Source organism: Osmia lignaria, chromosome 15 (genome assembly GCF_051020975.1).
Source record: "Osmia lignaria lignaria isolate PbOS001 chromosome 15, iyOsmLign1, whole genome shotgun sequence".
Classification (NCBI taxonomy): domain Eukaryota; kingdom Metazoa; phylum Arthropoda; class Insecta; order Hymenoptera; family Megachilidae; genus Osmia; species Osmia lignaria.
The window spans coordinates 5,811,541-5,829,568 of NC_135046.1; the positions used below are offsets into that span (position 1 = coordinate 5,811,541).

Sequence of the window (18,028 nt, forward strand, 5' to 3'; positions counted from 1 at the left end):
AACTATTATATACTTTGTAACAGAAATTATAGTCATTCCTAGTCGCGAAAGGGTTAAATGCAAAATTCACTATAGGTAGGTGGCAAGATGCGCCAAAATTTTTAATTTTTTTTCTTATTTTGAAAAGTTGCTCTCTATGATTTTACAAACTTATTGTTTTGGGGCTTGCTTATAATTTTGCAAGGTTTTCACCTAATCGACACTCCAAAAATGCACCCCAGTGAAATTACAGTAATTTCACGTTTCTTTTCTTTTTTCACGAAAGCTCAAGCTTCCGACCGATGCGGTCCCGATTATCTCGATAGATTTCTTTCGCCATTGTTTTCAACTCGGAGATAAATTCTTACTTGGTGGCATGAAGAAGTTCTTTTCTCCTGTAGGAATCTTGCGGTTCACAATGCTGCCGACTCAGGTATTCGGCAACTTGTTTCGCAGGGAATTCGGTTTCGCAAACATAGCCGAAGTCTCTGGCAAGGTGAATGGCTTCTCCTGCAAAAAGAAATAAAGTACTCAAGGTATGGAAGCGGAATCACATAAGCCACGTATGGAAATCTGTGAATTAATATTTTTTACACATTTACGACCTAACATTTCATTTCAATATTATCCACGATAATTTTTACTAATCTTTTTCATTATGTTTCGTATGTTAATAAAAATACTTTCATTTAAAATTATTGCATATTTTAAATAGAATCATCACTTTTATATGTACGAAAATTTTCGTAAGAAACTGTACGCGATTGTGAATAAATAAAAGGATACTTTCGTACCGAAGCTTGAATTTAACACGTGTCATCAGGAATGATTATCAAAGATCTAATCGCTAGCGCAGGTCGCGCGAGCTTATGCACGTCGCACGTACAAAGTGCAACAGGTCGATTTTAATACCGTCCATAGAACCCATCTGCATCGATCTGCATACTCCTTCCATCGCGTGTTCCATAACTTCTTTTAATTCCCTTTAACTAAATTGCTATCTTCCTCACGTACTTACATACCCAAGATACAGACGATTAGTTTGTGAAAAGAACTTCATGGGACACTATGATCGTTTTTTTTTATGAAATGAAACATTTCATAAATACTAATTTCTTATCCTATGTTTTAGATGGTATTGTAATTGGATGTACAAAACATGGTACATCCAAACATTGTAATTCTTAAAATATAATTATAATACATTATATACATTTTTTTTTCCTTCTAATTCAAAATGTAACGAGTAATTCTACTTTATTCCAAACTAAAATAATTGCAGTAATTTTATAAATAGATCCTAGTCATTATTTTCATTCGTTCAATTTCTACTCAATTTCTTCGAGCATGTAAATTATGTTGCAGCGAATTGTACGCTAATTCACCTTATTCAATTACCAACGATAATTTAGCGTAGCAATAACCGAACCCAAGGTGAACGTATTTTCGCAAATAGCGTTAAAGTTTTTTCCACCGGGCAGTTGGTAATTGTCACGTCGGTTTTTCGATCGAACGAGCAACATAGTAAAGTCATCAAGCAAAAAGGCTAACCATTAATTCGCGAGTCACGTTGTTGATTCGTTCTTTGGTGCAACTGCGTGTGCCAATCTGAAGCCCGTATCTGAAATCATCTTCCACCAATCTGTACTCCTCATCTGCATCCAGCTATGTACGCTTCTGTCGCTTGTATTGAGTCGTCTCGTTGCATGACCGTATCACGAATTATCGTTTCGATTATTTTCTTTTTTTTGAATAAAAATTGTTTTTTCGCGATAAATTTAATTTATAATCAATCTTGATAGTCACCAACGATCAACCCTTCAACAACCCTTGAACGGCGGACCATGGAGAGAGCCCCAATTTTAATTTAATTTCGCATTTTATATTATGTTTATTTTCTCAATTTTACACTGTCCCTCTGAAAATTATTCTTTTAATACATGAAACTCTTTTATTTAATAATTACACATTCGAAACGATTCCTATTACGTTTTTGTCGAAAATACATCCAGTATTGAACTGGATGCACTAACTGGAATGGCCTTCCATGGTGTGTGTAACCGTGATTGCATCACCGTGCGGCAACCAGACCACGAATTTACGCATGAATCACGCACAGGTATAAGTTAATCGTACGCGGCCAAAGTATACCTATACACCTGGTGCGTTTATGTCCTCCGTTCGAGAGGAGGTTCCCACACTTTCGCTGCACTCCACCGGCTCTTTCGACGGCTATCACATGTACCTACTTCTTAGATATAACGTGGATATTTCGAAATAACGTGTCATTCTACGAATTTGATTTCTGACTGTGAATGCTTCTGAGCTTTCTAAGGTTTTTATTATTATAATAACTCCCAGTTATTGTCGAGGTAATATTTTCAAGCCCAAGAGTATCTTGCATGAGATGGGGTAGAAAATAAAATACTGAATAAAATATTTTTCTTAACACTATACCTCCTATAAATGAATCTCTGTAAAGAATTATTATGTAGGGGAAATAGGGGGAAAAAGTAGCAATTTGACTTTGAACTATGATGGCGTAAAAATTATTACATTTACAACAAAAATGTTTATATCAAAACCCTTACATAGTTTTTAAATTGAACATTTATTTTTTAAAAGTCATGGTAACTCAGTAATTTTTATTATTCGCGTCACTTTTTAAATACACAGCAACGCAGGGAAATATTCAAATTTAAAATACTAATTAAGAAGATGTAGTGTTAAAGGTTCCAAATTAATTTAAACACCTAATATATTAATTGCTTATCTATGTTGTTAGAATATTAATTCTGTACTTTAATTGTAATTTAGGAATTTGATTATATCAAAAATTTGCGATAATAGCTACAGTAGATTTTGAATTATCTACGATAACTCTTTTGTCCCCGCTCTCTCCTATCCAGAATGAATATCGCTAAAAAATGATGCTTTAAAAATTCATCAAGCGCGAAAATTGAAGTCAATAAGCAGATACGAAGACGTTCGTATCGATGCATCAAACTTTCCATTAACAATAATTCATCGAGGACGAAGAGCGAATTCCAATTAACGATCTCGACCCGTAGCTATTTGAGATCGAGGTGGTCACAGGTTGCGTAACGCATAATTAGATTTTATTCAGCGATACCGCTTCCTTCAACAAATTTATTCCATTTATTCAAATAAGCATCGATAATGACAAATATGATCTATGTATATCCGTTACGCGTTGCCGTTTCCCCATATATTATGGGGCGCGTGACTGTTAGAAAAAGTAGAAGAAGAAGAAGAAGAAGGTGGTTCGAAGCGTAGAACGCAGCAGTTGTTCGAGTAAAATATCCACGAGATTAATTTCCGTCTTCGAAATGCCATCAAGAAACGAGGATTCTAAATGTCCGATGAAACGAGTTTGAAAACCTGTGTTGCTAGACAGTTAATTAGATCGCTGAACGGGATATCCCGAGCTACGCGTTCCGTCCACTTAATAGAATTGATTCTATGGTTTATGCGTTATTAAGGAGCGAGCCGCTCTTCCCTTCGGCTAGCGATAGTACATTAAAATGAGCCAAGAATTTATTGTCGAACCGTGAAACTTATTAACCACGTATTTCGACCTAGTACCTATGCTAAAGTCTGTTTCATTTCGTTAAGTTACCTCGGAGTACTAATTACCTTCGGTTTCGCGAGCAAATTATAATTAAAATTAAAGTAAAATTGGAGATGTGATAATTCAATTTTGAAGAATTATTTTTTAAATTCAGTATGACATAGGATTTCGGTTATTTAATTATGTGGCCTTCTTAAATAGAAAAATTATACCTTTTATAGTTGAAAATTTGTTAAGTTAATTTAAATGAAATCTTCTATAAGTGATCAATGCTAAAACGTGCTCTGAATACACACACATGTCATCTTCACGTGTCAGTGGCGAGCAAAGCAAAAGCCGAGACAGTGTTTTATAGAAGCCCACCAACCATAAATTATAATCAACGTCCGCATCAACGCTCTAACAATTCTTCGGTTGAGTCATTAAAACTTCGTCAAGAAAAGTAGGGCCTCTTATTTGTTGAGTCTCATTGCACATTGGTACGTGTGTGTTATTAAGGGCACGATTAACAGTGGATGTCCTGTAGGAATGGATCCTGGCTATCTGATTGCTATATGTCTCACCACCGGAAATCAAACCGCGTTAAATAAGCCTGTACTGCTGTTAAAAAGTACGTAACGTCCTTTCGTTAACGCGAAACGATTTTATCGAGACAATTTCGAAGTTGTTCGCCAGTTAATTACAATGACAATTTCGTTTCTGAGATAACGATTGAAATATGGGGCACAGTTTCACGCAGTTTTTTTATATTTGTTAATTAAAAGTAAGAGTAAGAATAAGAGCAGTCGAATTTTAATGTTGTCGCTACTTTAGGATATTTATTGGCACTGGACATTTTTGATAATTATTCAGAATAAGAATAGTTAATTATCAAATTTCGAATTTTAAGCTTTCAATTTGCTCCTTATAACTATTCAAAATAATATTTTTCTTTCTTTCTTTTTAATTATTTCAATGTATCTAATCGGTGACACCCTACACTATTAAATTTTTCTTCAAAAATTCTAGAAAATTAGAATTATCATAAATTTTTCCAGCTTCGTACTCATAATTTTGATTCTACAATATTAATTCTCATGCAATAAAATATTCGATAGAATTTAATAGCATGTAATATTGACATTATCATAATGTCACATATGACAGATTATTCGTAATGTTATTTACGCAAATGCAAATACTTCCTCGTTTTTGATCCATTAAATGCTTGCATAAATTAGGGTAATTAGATGTTCGAATTTGCATATTTGAATCCGTAATTGATCAAAAAAAGTGTTACAAGAAATCTGTGTGATATTGATTTGAAAACGCAATCACGCATTAAGTTAATTAGACGCAACAATAATTATAATTTATGTATCCTTAATGCTTATATAATGTTAAGTTGTTGCATATCAAACAGATGACGATTTGATGACAAATGTAATGCAAAATAATACTTATGGCATATTAATTAAAGAAATATTAATATTCATAATAATATTCTCAATTTCACAGCATAATGTAAATAAAACTTTAATAATTTTCTGTTGGATACAACAAGGAACACAAAATTATAAAAACTATAAATTAAATTTCAAATTAGTATACTTTAAGTGCTGTTTAGCAATATTTTTATATTTTGAAATTGGCCATTGTATTCTATTTTAAAAACTAATTAAGGCTTAGCAAATCATTAAATTTCAATTTCACTTAACAAAATTTCGTATGCTATTAAAATATTTTATTTAATAGAAATTGGAAATAAAAAAAATCTCTTAACTCACCTTCCACTAATGATGTTAAGAGCGTAACATTGGCTGCCTTCCTCCTTCCGGCTGGCAAGTTTAACCCAATTTTCTCCAATTTTTCCCTAAGCAGACGTCCGCCATTTTTGGATTTTGCCCTGGAAAATGACAAACATAAAAGAAAAATAACAGCTATTATAATTAAATAACCAACTCGATATTGTAATCTTTTTGCAAGGATGCAACTTGCATCACGTTGCATAATGAATTCTACTGCAGCCGAGGATCTCGTGTCGATTCGTTTGAACGGAACCTTATCTTTCGACTCGTCTCTTTGTTCGGCTCGTTTAAATATGTCAAAGTGCTTCAAACACGCGCGTTAAACCGAGACCAGTCGGGGAGCACAGATATTTCGAAACGGAATTGCTCCATTAATCATTTTTGCCGCGATGCTTGAAGGAAGGAGAAAAAAGAAGTTGACGAGTAACAGGGAAGAGAGGCGGGACAGAGAGAGACGAGGAAATTAGCATAATCCGTAGCTACGTGTGTCATCCATCGACTATTGAGTAACTCGACCAGTGGATAAGTCGATTGCGGAGCAAGATACTTTCCAACGCGTTGTATAATTTATTCTGTGTCGCATAAATCTGTATAAATTTATAAAAATATCGATAAACGAAATTTTATTATTCACACGTTCTCTGCCATGTGTATCGTTTCTGGTACATTCCTACTCATACTACGCTATATTTTTGCTATTAAAGAGTTGACAATTGCGCACGCTATATCGCGTGATCGGACCTTTAGCCACTGATACCATCAGTCGTGCGACAGGGAATGTGTTAAGTTATATGTATGTTTTATTGAAATTAGAACTCATTCTTTTCTGAAATTTATAGGTGTCTGTCGGATCGGAAAATCGAACGGGTTTTCATATTTTTATTTTTTTTGTAGTTTATAATAGAAAATGCTATTTTGTAAATAGTATATTTTCGACCTCTGTGAATTAATAGGCGAACACACCCTATCCATCCATCATTTGTAAACCAACATAACGGTATCGCGTATATCGTCTACCTTTGTTCGGTTTGGACAGCTGGTCCATCCGGTAATCTTTCGCTTCGCTCGGCAATTAATACACTTTACCGCTACGAAATTTTTAATATATCTACCTTCGGATCTACGCTCCCGATACGTTTCGTGTCGCTTCCTCGTAACCGCGAACGCGTTGATGCTGGACACTCGGCTGGAAACTTGATTTAGAAGTGTAGCCTGCTTCGGGAATTCTTGCGGTAATTTGTGAACGTTCATAGTTCGACGATCAGATAATGTTTTATTGGATATGATAAACCTGTTGTGCTGAACCTTATTTTCTGACGTTTCATTGTAATGTTTGAATTGAATTTGGTAACAGGTCATTTATAAATCTTACACTTTCGTTTTTATTATTTTACATGAAATACAATGATTCGTATTGATATTGAAATAATTGATGTTTATTTACTTTAAATAATCGATATTTAATTATTTTTATTGATATTGAAATAATTGATATTTATTTATTTTTATTGATATTGAAATTTTTTTTCTCTTAACAACCAAAACTGATAAGAAAAGCCTCCCAGCATTTTATCCCAATCAGAATTTTAGAGTTGGGACATATTTCTTAAAAGTAATTAAAAAACTGTTCCATTAAAAACACATGGCTATAAAAATTTCCTAATTAAGCTAATACATTTTTTATTTTCAAATAAATCATTATAGACTGAATAAACTTCAACAGCCTTAAATAAACAACTTTGAGATATATTAAAAAATTAACGAGTCATCAATTAAAGTTCATACTTAAAATGCGCATCGTTTTAATGTCACGGTCCCTCCGCATGACCGAGTAAATAACACTTGACGGTAAAACGCATATCGTTCCTTTCGGTGTTTCTCTTAACATGTAATTATCCTGTATAAATTGCTTGATTATCAGAACATTTACCGCGGTATGTAGAAACTTTACGCAACAATTTATCCTTCGACGTGCACTTGTCAGCTCGAAGCATCGCCAAGGAATTTTGCGTTCGACGACAACGTCCCCATATTTATTATCGACGACGACACCAGCGATTCGTTTGAACGTGACGAGAGCAATTCTCTACTCATTACACGCTCTTGTCCCAACAAGTATTCTTCTCTTCTTCAGCGATCCATTCGTATCTCCCCAACGTTTCTACCATCTTCTTCGCGCCCTTCGCGACTCCCTATGAGCATGAACTCCAGGACACCCCTGATTACTTGAGACATCCTCGAACACTGGCATCGTTAATCGTAAGTCTACGACGGAATGATCGAACACAATCTCGAGAAATTATTTAGTAAATAAATGTTTGGAATAACGATCAGAAGGCTATATAATAGTATAATGCTTTGTTCTTGATCCTTCAAGTTTGATGATTATTTATTATAATTTATTTTTGTTATTAGTATACGCCATGAAACTACTAATTTTTAAATTTTAAATTGTTAGATAGAATCATTACTTTTAATAGCTCGTTTCGCAGCTATTTTTTAATTAAATTAATTCTATAATATTTCTTTGCCTTTTCCTATTTCTCGATGTCGCAAAACGTTCAATAATTGCTACGTTCGAAAGAGCAAACCAAAGGGGATAGATCTATAATATGAGCGACAGGTGAGCATCAATCTTTCTTCGCGTAATCTATGATGCTCCAATGACCAACGATCCCAGGAGATACAATCGTAACTTAAGGATCTTTTGCAATGCAACGTAACTGTCGATCGTAAACCTCTGTTTGGTCATAAAGACGCAACGCAACCGGAAAGAGGAGAATGTAGAAGAAATAGACAAACGAGACGGAAAATAAAAGAATATTTACGATGTCATCAAATAACCATCAGCAAATAACGCTGCAACGCGACTTGTTATCATTTACAACGTCCACGAATTCGTACGATTAACGAGCCTTTAAAGAAAGGGGGGCATAAAAGTTGACGAACAACCGATCGTTTCAATAACTGCGTCGTTTAAAAATTTAACAAATTACGCGTGGTAATCGTTGAAACAGAGGTTACGATACAAACCCGAATCGTACGAGTCTTTAGTAAATGAAGCACTTCAAATGAAAATTATCTGCTCGTAAAATTCTGGTTTGCAAAATTCTACGCGTTTATGACTTAACAGACGCATGCACTGTTTCTTCGTCAGTGAAATAACAACAATAGCGTAGCTGTTACCGTGCCTTATTATCCAGGATATTTCGCGTTAAACAACAGAAATTACAATGCTACATTGTTCTGCAGAGTAATTTTCAAAGCTGTTAACCGATTGTCAGAACGGTCAAATACGAAAATGAAACGTGAAATTATGAATAAAGCATGCATTCGAATTTCTTGACAACTGACTTTTTGCATCGTTCTGACGTTTGCAATTAGTTTTTAATACATTGTGGAGTACTTATAGCTTTATAGATACGTGTAATTAGTTGTCACTTAAATATGTACAAAAGGATTTCATTTTTCTTTTAAATTTGCAGCTTAATTTAATGGTATCGAATACCTAATAGAAACCTAAATTATCCACCGGCCATAGATAAAATAGATACGTACTACCTTCTTATAATTAATAATCACTAAAGATTAAAAGGTGTAATATTTTTGTTCAATTTCTTCTTAATTGAAACATCTAACTTTCATTATTTCAATTGAGTTAGGTATATGTGAATTTATAATAATCAAAAGGTTATCAATTGATTTTTCTTCAACAATCGATACTGTCAAAAAGGCTATTAATAGGTTTCTGGTAGATGGAAGTGTTATTACTTATGCAAAGTATCAAAAATGAAAATTGTGTCTCTCTTCATGGCCTACCGTCACGTCGAAGGGTTAAATAATTAAAAAAATGAAAGAAACTAATAATATATAAAATAGAAAGGCGAGGGCTAACGTTTGAAAACAAATGTATAATATAATTCTAGTTCCAAATGATTTAACGTGACAAGGTGTTCTGGGTAGAATTTCGCTTACACCACGGCGGGGTTAATAAAATATCAATCCCCTGTCAGCGCGGAGGAGCCGATAAACCGAGTTGCAGTTTTAATTTCGTCGGTGCAACCGGCAATCGAAAGGGTTTGCGCATCCAGGAACGTTAAACGCGAACGTTCAGTAAAACCCGTCGATCGTAAACCTTAATTCACCGTGAAGGTAGAACGAAAGGGGGACGGCGAAGGGAGGCGGACGCGAGAGACAAAAGAAAAGGCAGATGGGCACAGTAGAAATCTATGGTGGCAAGAGAATCAGCCGCGTGTAATTATCAGTCAGATCGCTATTCGAATGGATGAATTATAATCGTCGCGGTCTGCGGTTCAGCGAATGCTCGATGCCAGCCCGAGGGCTGCTCGTACACTACCAATTGACACTCCGAGCTATGCAATTATTAATGTCTCATTTGCATCAGGGATAGATCGACCGCTTTATTGTCAGTTTATTTCTCGCTCTCGTTTTTTTTTTTTTTTTTTCGTCCATCGCGTCCTATACAGATTGATCATTCAAGATTTCTTTTCTTTAAAACACGGAAGCATTTATTCGCACCGCCATGACTGCCAGGATCTCGTTAACATCTCGTGTATCGGACACGACAAAGATGAACAGCTCACGATTACGGTTTATTACAGCTGCTGCTTCTTAAACTTGCGATTAGCGAAGCAAACAGACCTGAACGCATGAGCACCTCGTACACCAATACATATACGTAACTGTATTTTCACGAGTAGCTGGATACTTGGTAAAAATTAATAAATAAGGGTCGCAGTATGTTCAATCGTCGCCTCCTCGTCTTTTCCTTCGTGAGGATGTTTTTCGTTCTTTTCAAAAAGCCGCCGCAGTTCGCGACGAGACGCGAAGACGAAAGCGTTAATAAATTAATAAATTATTATTTTACACCGCTCAACTGTCCTAAAAAAACTTTTTTCAAAATAATAAAAATTATGAACAGTGGTATACTAGTTCAACATGCGTGAGATACATCCGGCCGTATCCATGCCGGTGATTTATCCATGCCTTTGGTGATAAAGCATTGCGCAACGGATAGTGTTCTGGCTGAGTAAAACGGTGGATCAGATAAAGAGGAGAGCTTCCCGCTTCTAAGAGAGAAACTCATAAATCAGCTGGCTGTCCGTGAGCGGTTATATGAGGTTGGCCGAATGAAGTGAACGCACGTTTATTAATTAACCGGCTAGATAAAGTCGCGTAACGGTGAAACGTATCGGTATCTCGGTTCCAAGACCTATCCTTTGCTCTCGAGCATTGTTCCGAGATACAAACCTAGCCTCGGATGTTTCTCCGCCGCGGACAAGTGTCCAGAAGCGTACGCGTTTATTTACACCGACACTGTATCTCGTGTTCCTTGCCCGTTTCTACGTGTTCGCTTTTCGGACGAGCTATCAGTCACTATCATCTGGTACCGTTAAAATACTTAATTCAGCGCGGACGAACGCGAACGGTGGTCCAGCGGTTACTGGACAAATAGTTGATTAAAAAGGAACAAGTATGATGGGGTTTAGCACGGACTTGACCATCCTTATTCAATCTTTCCACAGAAAATATCTGTCAGTTTATACAATTTTGTCTAATAAATAGGTCGAAATGCAATATGCAATTTTATGATTGAAAACCATGTTACAATTAGCATTAAATATTTTAATTATTATACTTCATTAAATATTTAATCTGTCTAGTAAAGATAAAGGAAATCGACGAGTTTTTACATGGAAATAGTACTTGTCTTTAAAAAGTTTATGATAAAAGTTAAACACTGCCTGTAAGGTCAATGACTTTCGCCTAGAAGCAATATTCATTAACACGTTGAATCGCACAGTAAAAACAGCCTTCTATAGTAAAAATAAAAGAATGAAAAAAGTTTATATATTCTACTGGAAATAGTTCATGATAAATTAATGATAGAAATGATAAAAAAACATTGCAAGAGTATTCATCACAGGATGTACAAAAGATTGATCAAGGAGGTTGTTAATTTTATTCACGAAACACGTCAAAGATGAAATACCACTATTATCAGAATGTACAATTTTCTTTTTTTTTTTTTTACAGAATACTACACTTTATTTATGTTGATGAACAATATTGATTACTTCGAACTAGCCACGAACGTGCTATTTTTCATTCATAAAATAAATCCTTCGTTTCAACGATGTAATCTATCTTAGGCATCAAAGATTAATGTTCCTGTTCCTGAAATTACATGACTGTTTTGTAAATAGTCTGTAAGACATTCTTTTTGCTAGACTGAAGATGAAATGGGTAGATGAATTCAGTAGATGAAATAGGAAATTAAATAAAACTTGGGGCTCTCTCCGTGGTCCGTCGTGCAAGGATTAAATACTATTTCCAACGTAAAACCCCTCGATTTTAATAACAATAATATTCATTTTTAATCTCATTTTCAGGGTTCCATTGAAAACGAGAATTCACACGGTACGCAGAATACCAGATACTATTTTAGCGATAAAATCCACGAAATTTACTGTGGAAGGTGTACTCAAAGCGTGGTGGCATCAGGCAACGTTGTCTGATTACTCGACTATAAAGGGTCTAATCCCCTTATAAAATTGTATTATGCAAACGAAGCCAGGATGCGCATCCAGACAGTCGCCAGTTTCTCAGGGTAATATCTTACCTTCGTAAGACTCCTCCAAGGAGACTCGCGTTTAAGCATTCCGGTGGCGATAGTCGTCTTTGTACCTCGGCTACTGTAACTTTGTACTTGCTGGTGCTGCTTAGTAATGATAATCGTCCTGGAACCGAACAGAACACATCCGAAGGCTGCGCGTTTCCGGTCAGCATCGCCTTCTCGCTCCTGTCCGATGGTTTCATATCTGCAACAAACAATTATTACATTTGTAGCAGAGGATCATTCGTCTGGAGGATTAGGGATCGAATTAATCGGTGAGCAGGAAAAACGGTTGTTGAATGAGGCAGGAGTTTAATTAATGATCGTCGATTGAAATACATGGATGAATTATCGAACCATTACTAGATTAAGTTGTAAATGTTGAGCATGAAATTCGGGATTCGAATGGTGTCAAATATAGAAAATAAAAAGATTGAATTAAAATTGGGGTTCTCTCCATGGTTCGCCATCCGGGGGTTAAAGGAATAATGTGAAATTTGGAAAATAAAAATACTACATCAATTAATTATTAACATCATCTTTACATATTTCTGATATAATAAAATTAGAAATTTATAGTTTGTTTAAAGAAATCTTATGAAACTTAGAAAATTAATTTTGAACCGAAAAAGGAACTATAAATTATTTTAATTTTCGTTAAATATCTTTCAATTAATTTTACGCTGTTGATAAAAGGAATGTAATAATCCTGTGAACATCGGTGTGCCTTATTCTCGTAAAAGGTCAAAGAGGTTTTAACGAGAATCTACAGGGAAGGAATACCAAAACCGAAGGTTCTTCTGAAATTACATTATCCTGGTTGCTATGTATTGGTACATAACCGTGGTCAGAGCAATATCCTCTGCAAAATATTTTAAATTCGCCGTGCCCGTCTTGCTTTCGTTTCTATGCACCGATAGTCCGGCATTATTGCATCGTTGCTCTGGAATGCTTAATATAAGAGGAAGGAGAAGCGGAAGGTACGGACAAAGCCGTGTTATTACAAGGCGAAGCGATGGTCAACTTATAACTTGAAACTCTTCATTGTTGCTTCGTTCCATGAGGTATATGCACCTATGTTTTATGGTAGTTTTGAGGCAACATGAATTTCAAATCAATTCTTAAACAAAAATATAGTATTCTTCTTATTTCTTTATTCACCGATGTTATTAAAAATTTTTGTTCATTAATTATTCACTGATTGATTAACGACCAGCCTAAAGCACTGCAGCTATTGACTTGAAATTCTGTGGGTGTATTTCTTCCATATCATGTGCGCGTTTAAAAACTAATTATTGGATTTTGCGCTAATCAATCCGTAAGTGAATAAAAGGGGGTAAAATGCTTTTAATAAAAAAGCGCGATTATTGAAGAGAAAGAGAGTCGTGAAGAAAATTTCTTTAAATAGATAATAAATTCATTGAAAAGCTCAGCTGGACACCATCGCTACGTGTGATTGAAACGTACACCGTGAGGTATAGAATGCGCTTGAGATTTGTGCTCGTGAAAATGCGAGACAAAGAGAAGAGAGGAGTAAATAAAGGAAGAGGGTAGAAGAGGAAAGGAGTAAGAGAGTGCAAACAAGTTGTCAAGTAGAATCAATCCGCATCGACGTCTCGATCGGTCGGGTCAAACGGGTAATAAATTTCTTCGCGTACCAAATAGGTCGACGTACGTTTGTTTCGCGTTTATAAATTGCGATCTCGAGAATGGAACGGTAGATGATCGTGTAACGGTATACTAACTGTTTATAGTGGTTACCGAATAATTTGGTACTTTCAAAAATATCACCTTTGCGCCATAAAATCAACGAATTATCCCCGAAGAAACCGAATGATCTCTATCGCGGGGCATAAATCAGAAAGCGTGTTATCACGTGTGCTAAAAATACAAAAGAAATTTTGCGATCGAACGTGAAAGAAAAGTGTTACACGGCAGCCGTTGTCCGACGATTAAAATTCTGAACGTCGTAAATTTCACGGGTGAATTCGAAAACGGGTCGGTTAATGAGATTTTCAGCCATCTTTCACCTTCTTCTCAGGTGCGCGCGTGTATTCGCGGCAACATCCTCTCCACGGCATCCCAGGGTCGGCTGTGTCTTGTTTTAGCCGAGATAACGTCTAGGAAGTCGCCACCAGATAATTTGTCACTCCAGGAACGTGGATATATTACCGGCGCTGTTGAAACAAAAGTGCCAAGAGGCTTTGGTCACGACTGGCTGGAACCGTGAAAACGGTTGCTTTCACGATATACCCTTGCGCCTGTGTTAATTATGGTACGTGTAACTGGACGGTAATTAGTCGTGATACCCCTAAGTGAGGTAATCGTTTGCACGTAATGGCAATTCTTTATCGTAATCGCGTAATCGGTGGCAATGAGCTTTCATAAGAGTAAGACGAATTATCTCGGCGAATCATTATCGCTAGACTGCATACAAATATGCAAATGTATATTTTAACCAAACGAAAATAAGAACAATTATTTTAACTGTAAAGATAACGTATTCTTAGAAATAAATTTCATTTCTAAAGAAATAATGATTAATTAAATAGCAATTTTGAAAAATGACATTTCCTTCTAATTACTGTCACAGTCGTTAAATAACCATGATTTAATTGTGAGATCTAAATCAATATCTGACGTCAGGTTTTTCAACTGGTGCATTCTAACGTTGAAATCGAGGATCGGTCGATGATCGTTTGTCAAAGAGATCGAAATCGAGTCGGCGGTATTGCTACAAAGCGTGGGCAGTCAATTAAGCTCTTGTACAGCGATAAATCGATGCTGCTGTTTGTGTAGAAGATAGAATAAAACTTCTTTCATTGATGTCAGTGGATCTCGAGTGCGAAACGACCGGCTGACAGGTAGATTGTAGCCAAAGGTAAATCGTGGGCGGGTTCCACGTTCGAGTAACGTTATAATGTTGAGAAAGTTGGTAACGTTATCGATCACGTTGCTTCCTGACAACTATCTCTTAATATTTTATCCCCTTCAAACTATTTACCTTTGATGTAAATTGAAGGTAAACTTTAAAACCATTTGTTCTAACGAGTTCTGTAATTTTGAAAATAAATGACAAGATGAGGAATATTCTTTTTTTTTTCTTTTTTTTTCCAAATCAACTGAAACAAAATTCAGTTCAGAAGGGAAGAGAATACTCAAAAGGGGGAGATTGATCATTGAGCATGTACAAAACAGAAGATTACCATCTCGGTAGCACCTTTGCACGCGTATTCACAGTGGCTAATAGCGATGGTGGTTCGAGCGAAGGGTGCAATTTTCATTCCAGCGGAAACGGTCAGGGAGGCAACGGGAGCACAACGACCGGAACACGTTGGCCATCGATGAAGTTACTCGACGGTCGAACTGTGCACAGCCACACAGCTACACGTTTCCTATCCGATCGACGGGACAGAAGGCAAATCTCCGGTAATTTCTGAAGAATGTACGGGCAAACGTCTGCGACTGAGTTTCGTGGAAGTTATTAGCAGGAAGTTCGTGATAATGGGGCCTAATTTGAATGTCGCCTTGACAGAGAGCGCGACTGTTAAGTGTACTGACTTCACGCGATGATATTATAAATATTTATTTCTTTTGAAATGTAACAGTGATATCAAAATAAATTGATTTTTTCTCAAGTGTTTGATAAAGTTTCGTACTTTTGATATTTAACCCTGAATTTTTATTATGATAAAAAATAATTATACAAAAGCTGAAATTTCTAATTGATAAATCGTAAAACGCAACTTTGTTGTATTTTTATAACATCAAACCGTGTCAGACTTTCTACCTGTCTCGAAATCCGTCATTTGATATGTAACATTCTGATAGTAAAAAGCATTCATACCAATCGCCAATTATCATTTTAACGTCTAATGACCGGAAGCGACAGTCGCGCTTTTTCCGATTACAAAATCGAACACGAGAAGAAAGAAAGACATCTGTAAATCCGGTTACTTTCACGTCTAAACGTATCTCGTTCCAAGTTACACTCCTTTTCTTATCCGGACAACATCTACCTTGCTCCAAATGAAACGTTGTTCTGATCTGTGTCACGTTTAGACCCATGCGACTTATGAAACACCTGTATCAAGGTGTAAGATAGTAACAAAAAAATATGTAAAGTAACACAACGTACACACAGGAATGATTGTATTTCGTTTTCTATCACAAGAATAAACAGGTTTGATATTTGGAAACGAAACTTGGAAATTTTGATTTAATAAGTTTTTAACCTTTGGATTTAATTATTTTTATTTTCTAAATATTTGTTTGATGAAAATAAGGAGAACTATAAAATTAAATTTCAATCATAAATTTCAACTATACATACATCAATTTGATAGTATTTAGTTTATTCTATTAACCATATTTTCAATTCCTCCGTAAAATAATTTATCATTCACTAAATAATACCTATTATTCTCTATGAAATGGGTGATAGGCGTCTACAAAAATTCCACCCATTACTATAAGCGACACGGTGGTCAAAGGGTTAAGAATATCCGGTGAGAAATTTCGCAACCTTCCCCCAGTAAAATATATGTTTATCGATGTCAGTGAAAAGACGATTACTCCAGAGTGATCGTCGATTTATCAATCGTCGTTACTCTAAAAAAAAAAAAAAAAAATTACTTACGATGTATGATCCACGACGATTCACTATTATCTATAGCCCGGGGCTGTTTAGAGAAATCATTTCGTGCCCGATGCAACACAGCGTGTCCGTGATTTTAATGAGTCCAGCCGAACGCACAGTTATGATTTATAGCGCGATTGCGTAACGTGATTATTACACACAGGTGTATTGATAAATTAATACACCGGTGCCACGAGTGCAACGGTATTACACACCTGTGTAGCTGCCTCGAATTAATCGAACCGCGGTTTCGTTACTTTGTAATTAAGATACTGGTAGGAGCTGTTAATACGAATCGGGCATGGTTCGATTCACGGTAACAGGTGTGTAGCCCTGTTTACTCGATACCCAAAGAGATCACCTGTCCGCTCGAATTTTTGCCACATTACGAAACGCGTTTCTTGATTTTCTTGTTTCTTCTTTGCGAGAGTAGAGCAAAGAAAAATTTATACCCCGATACTTTGCTTGAAACATTATACGTTCGAAATTGAAATATCAACGTTTCTGTTTGAATATCAAGTTCCGATATGTATAAAGGAACCCTTAGACGATCAGTATCAATATGTATCGATTATATTTATAGATAATAGATTTAGTTTCGAGTTACCATTTAACGATTCTGATTTTGATGAAACCTCGTCGATATTTTGACTGATGGTAATAAATCGATCAGTACCCTCAGATGTTCAATAATATTGATAGTATTGAGGTATTGGCAATATATAGAATATTTTAGTATTGATGGTACAACCGGAAAGGGGTGATTCTTCCCACGGCAAAATAAGCCATAAATATAGAATAACATTTGTTTATAGGTATGACTTTGTTTCTGAAAAAATTAAAATTGAAAACTTTTTAGAAATTGTTGGCAAAGAAACTGAAAATTTCAACCCCAAATATTTCAAAATATTTTGGAAAATAAAAAAGACAGAAGACTATACGGAAATATAAGACGTTTTGGTGTAGATTGATCAATGTTGCGAATCGTTTGTCAGTGGATTCTCTCTCGTCAAAGATCGCTTACTCTTCAAGGCTGATTCTCAGTGTTACGTAAATAGACATCGAACTTTTCTTGCATTCAATCGACAGATATGCTTCGCGATCCTTCATCCTTTGCTTCTTGAGAATCGTTTTTTAAATAATCCGAGTTACAATATACACACTTGACTTGCTCTCGGGATGTTCAACCGAGTAATGTGATGTTTTAATTGCTCTCGCAAGACGATCATTTGTTTTGCGGTATTTTTTTATTCCACGGTGTTATGCGGGCGATTATCAATCAAAGTCGAAACGAGCGTGCGTTTGAATAATTATTCGAATAAAGTACTGCCATTACTTTTGCTGTAACATTTTAACACATCGAGCTATGTAAATAAGTATTTACTTTTTTTTGA

The 18,028-nt window shown here is 35.7% G+C and overlaps 1 protein-coding gene across 9 annotated transcripts in view; it reads right to left on the reverse strand.

Annotated features, from left to right (window-relative positions):
• Positions 1-18,028, reverse strand: part of TfAP-2 (transcription factor AP-2) — a 161,747-nt gene that overhangs the window by 4,988 nt on the left and 138,731 nt on the right. For all 9 annotated transcript variants that reach the window (XM_034340598.2, XM_034340597.2, XM_034340602.2 and 6 more), the window contains 3 exons: positions 12,002-12,200; positions 5,338-5,456; positions 348-489 (listed from right to left, as the gene is read on the reverse strand). In XM_034340598.2, the coding sequence (XP_034196489.2) occupies positions 348-489; positions 5,338-5,456; positions 12,002-12,200 (460 nt within the window). The remainder of the gene's footprint in view (positions 1-347; positions 490-5,337; positions 5,457-12,001; positions 12,201-18,028) is intronic.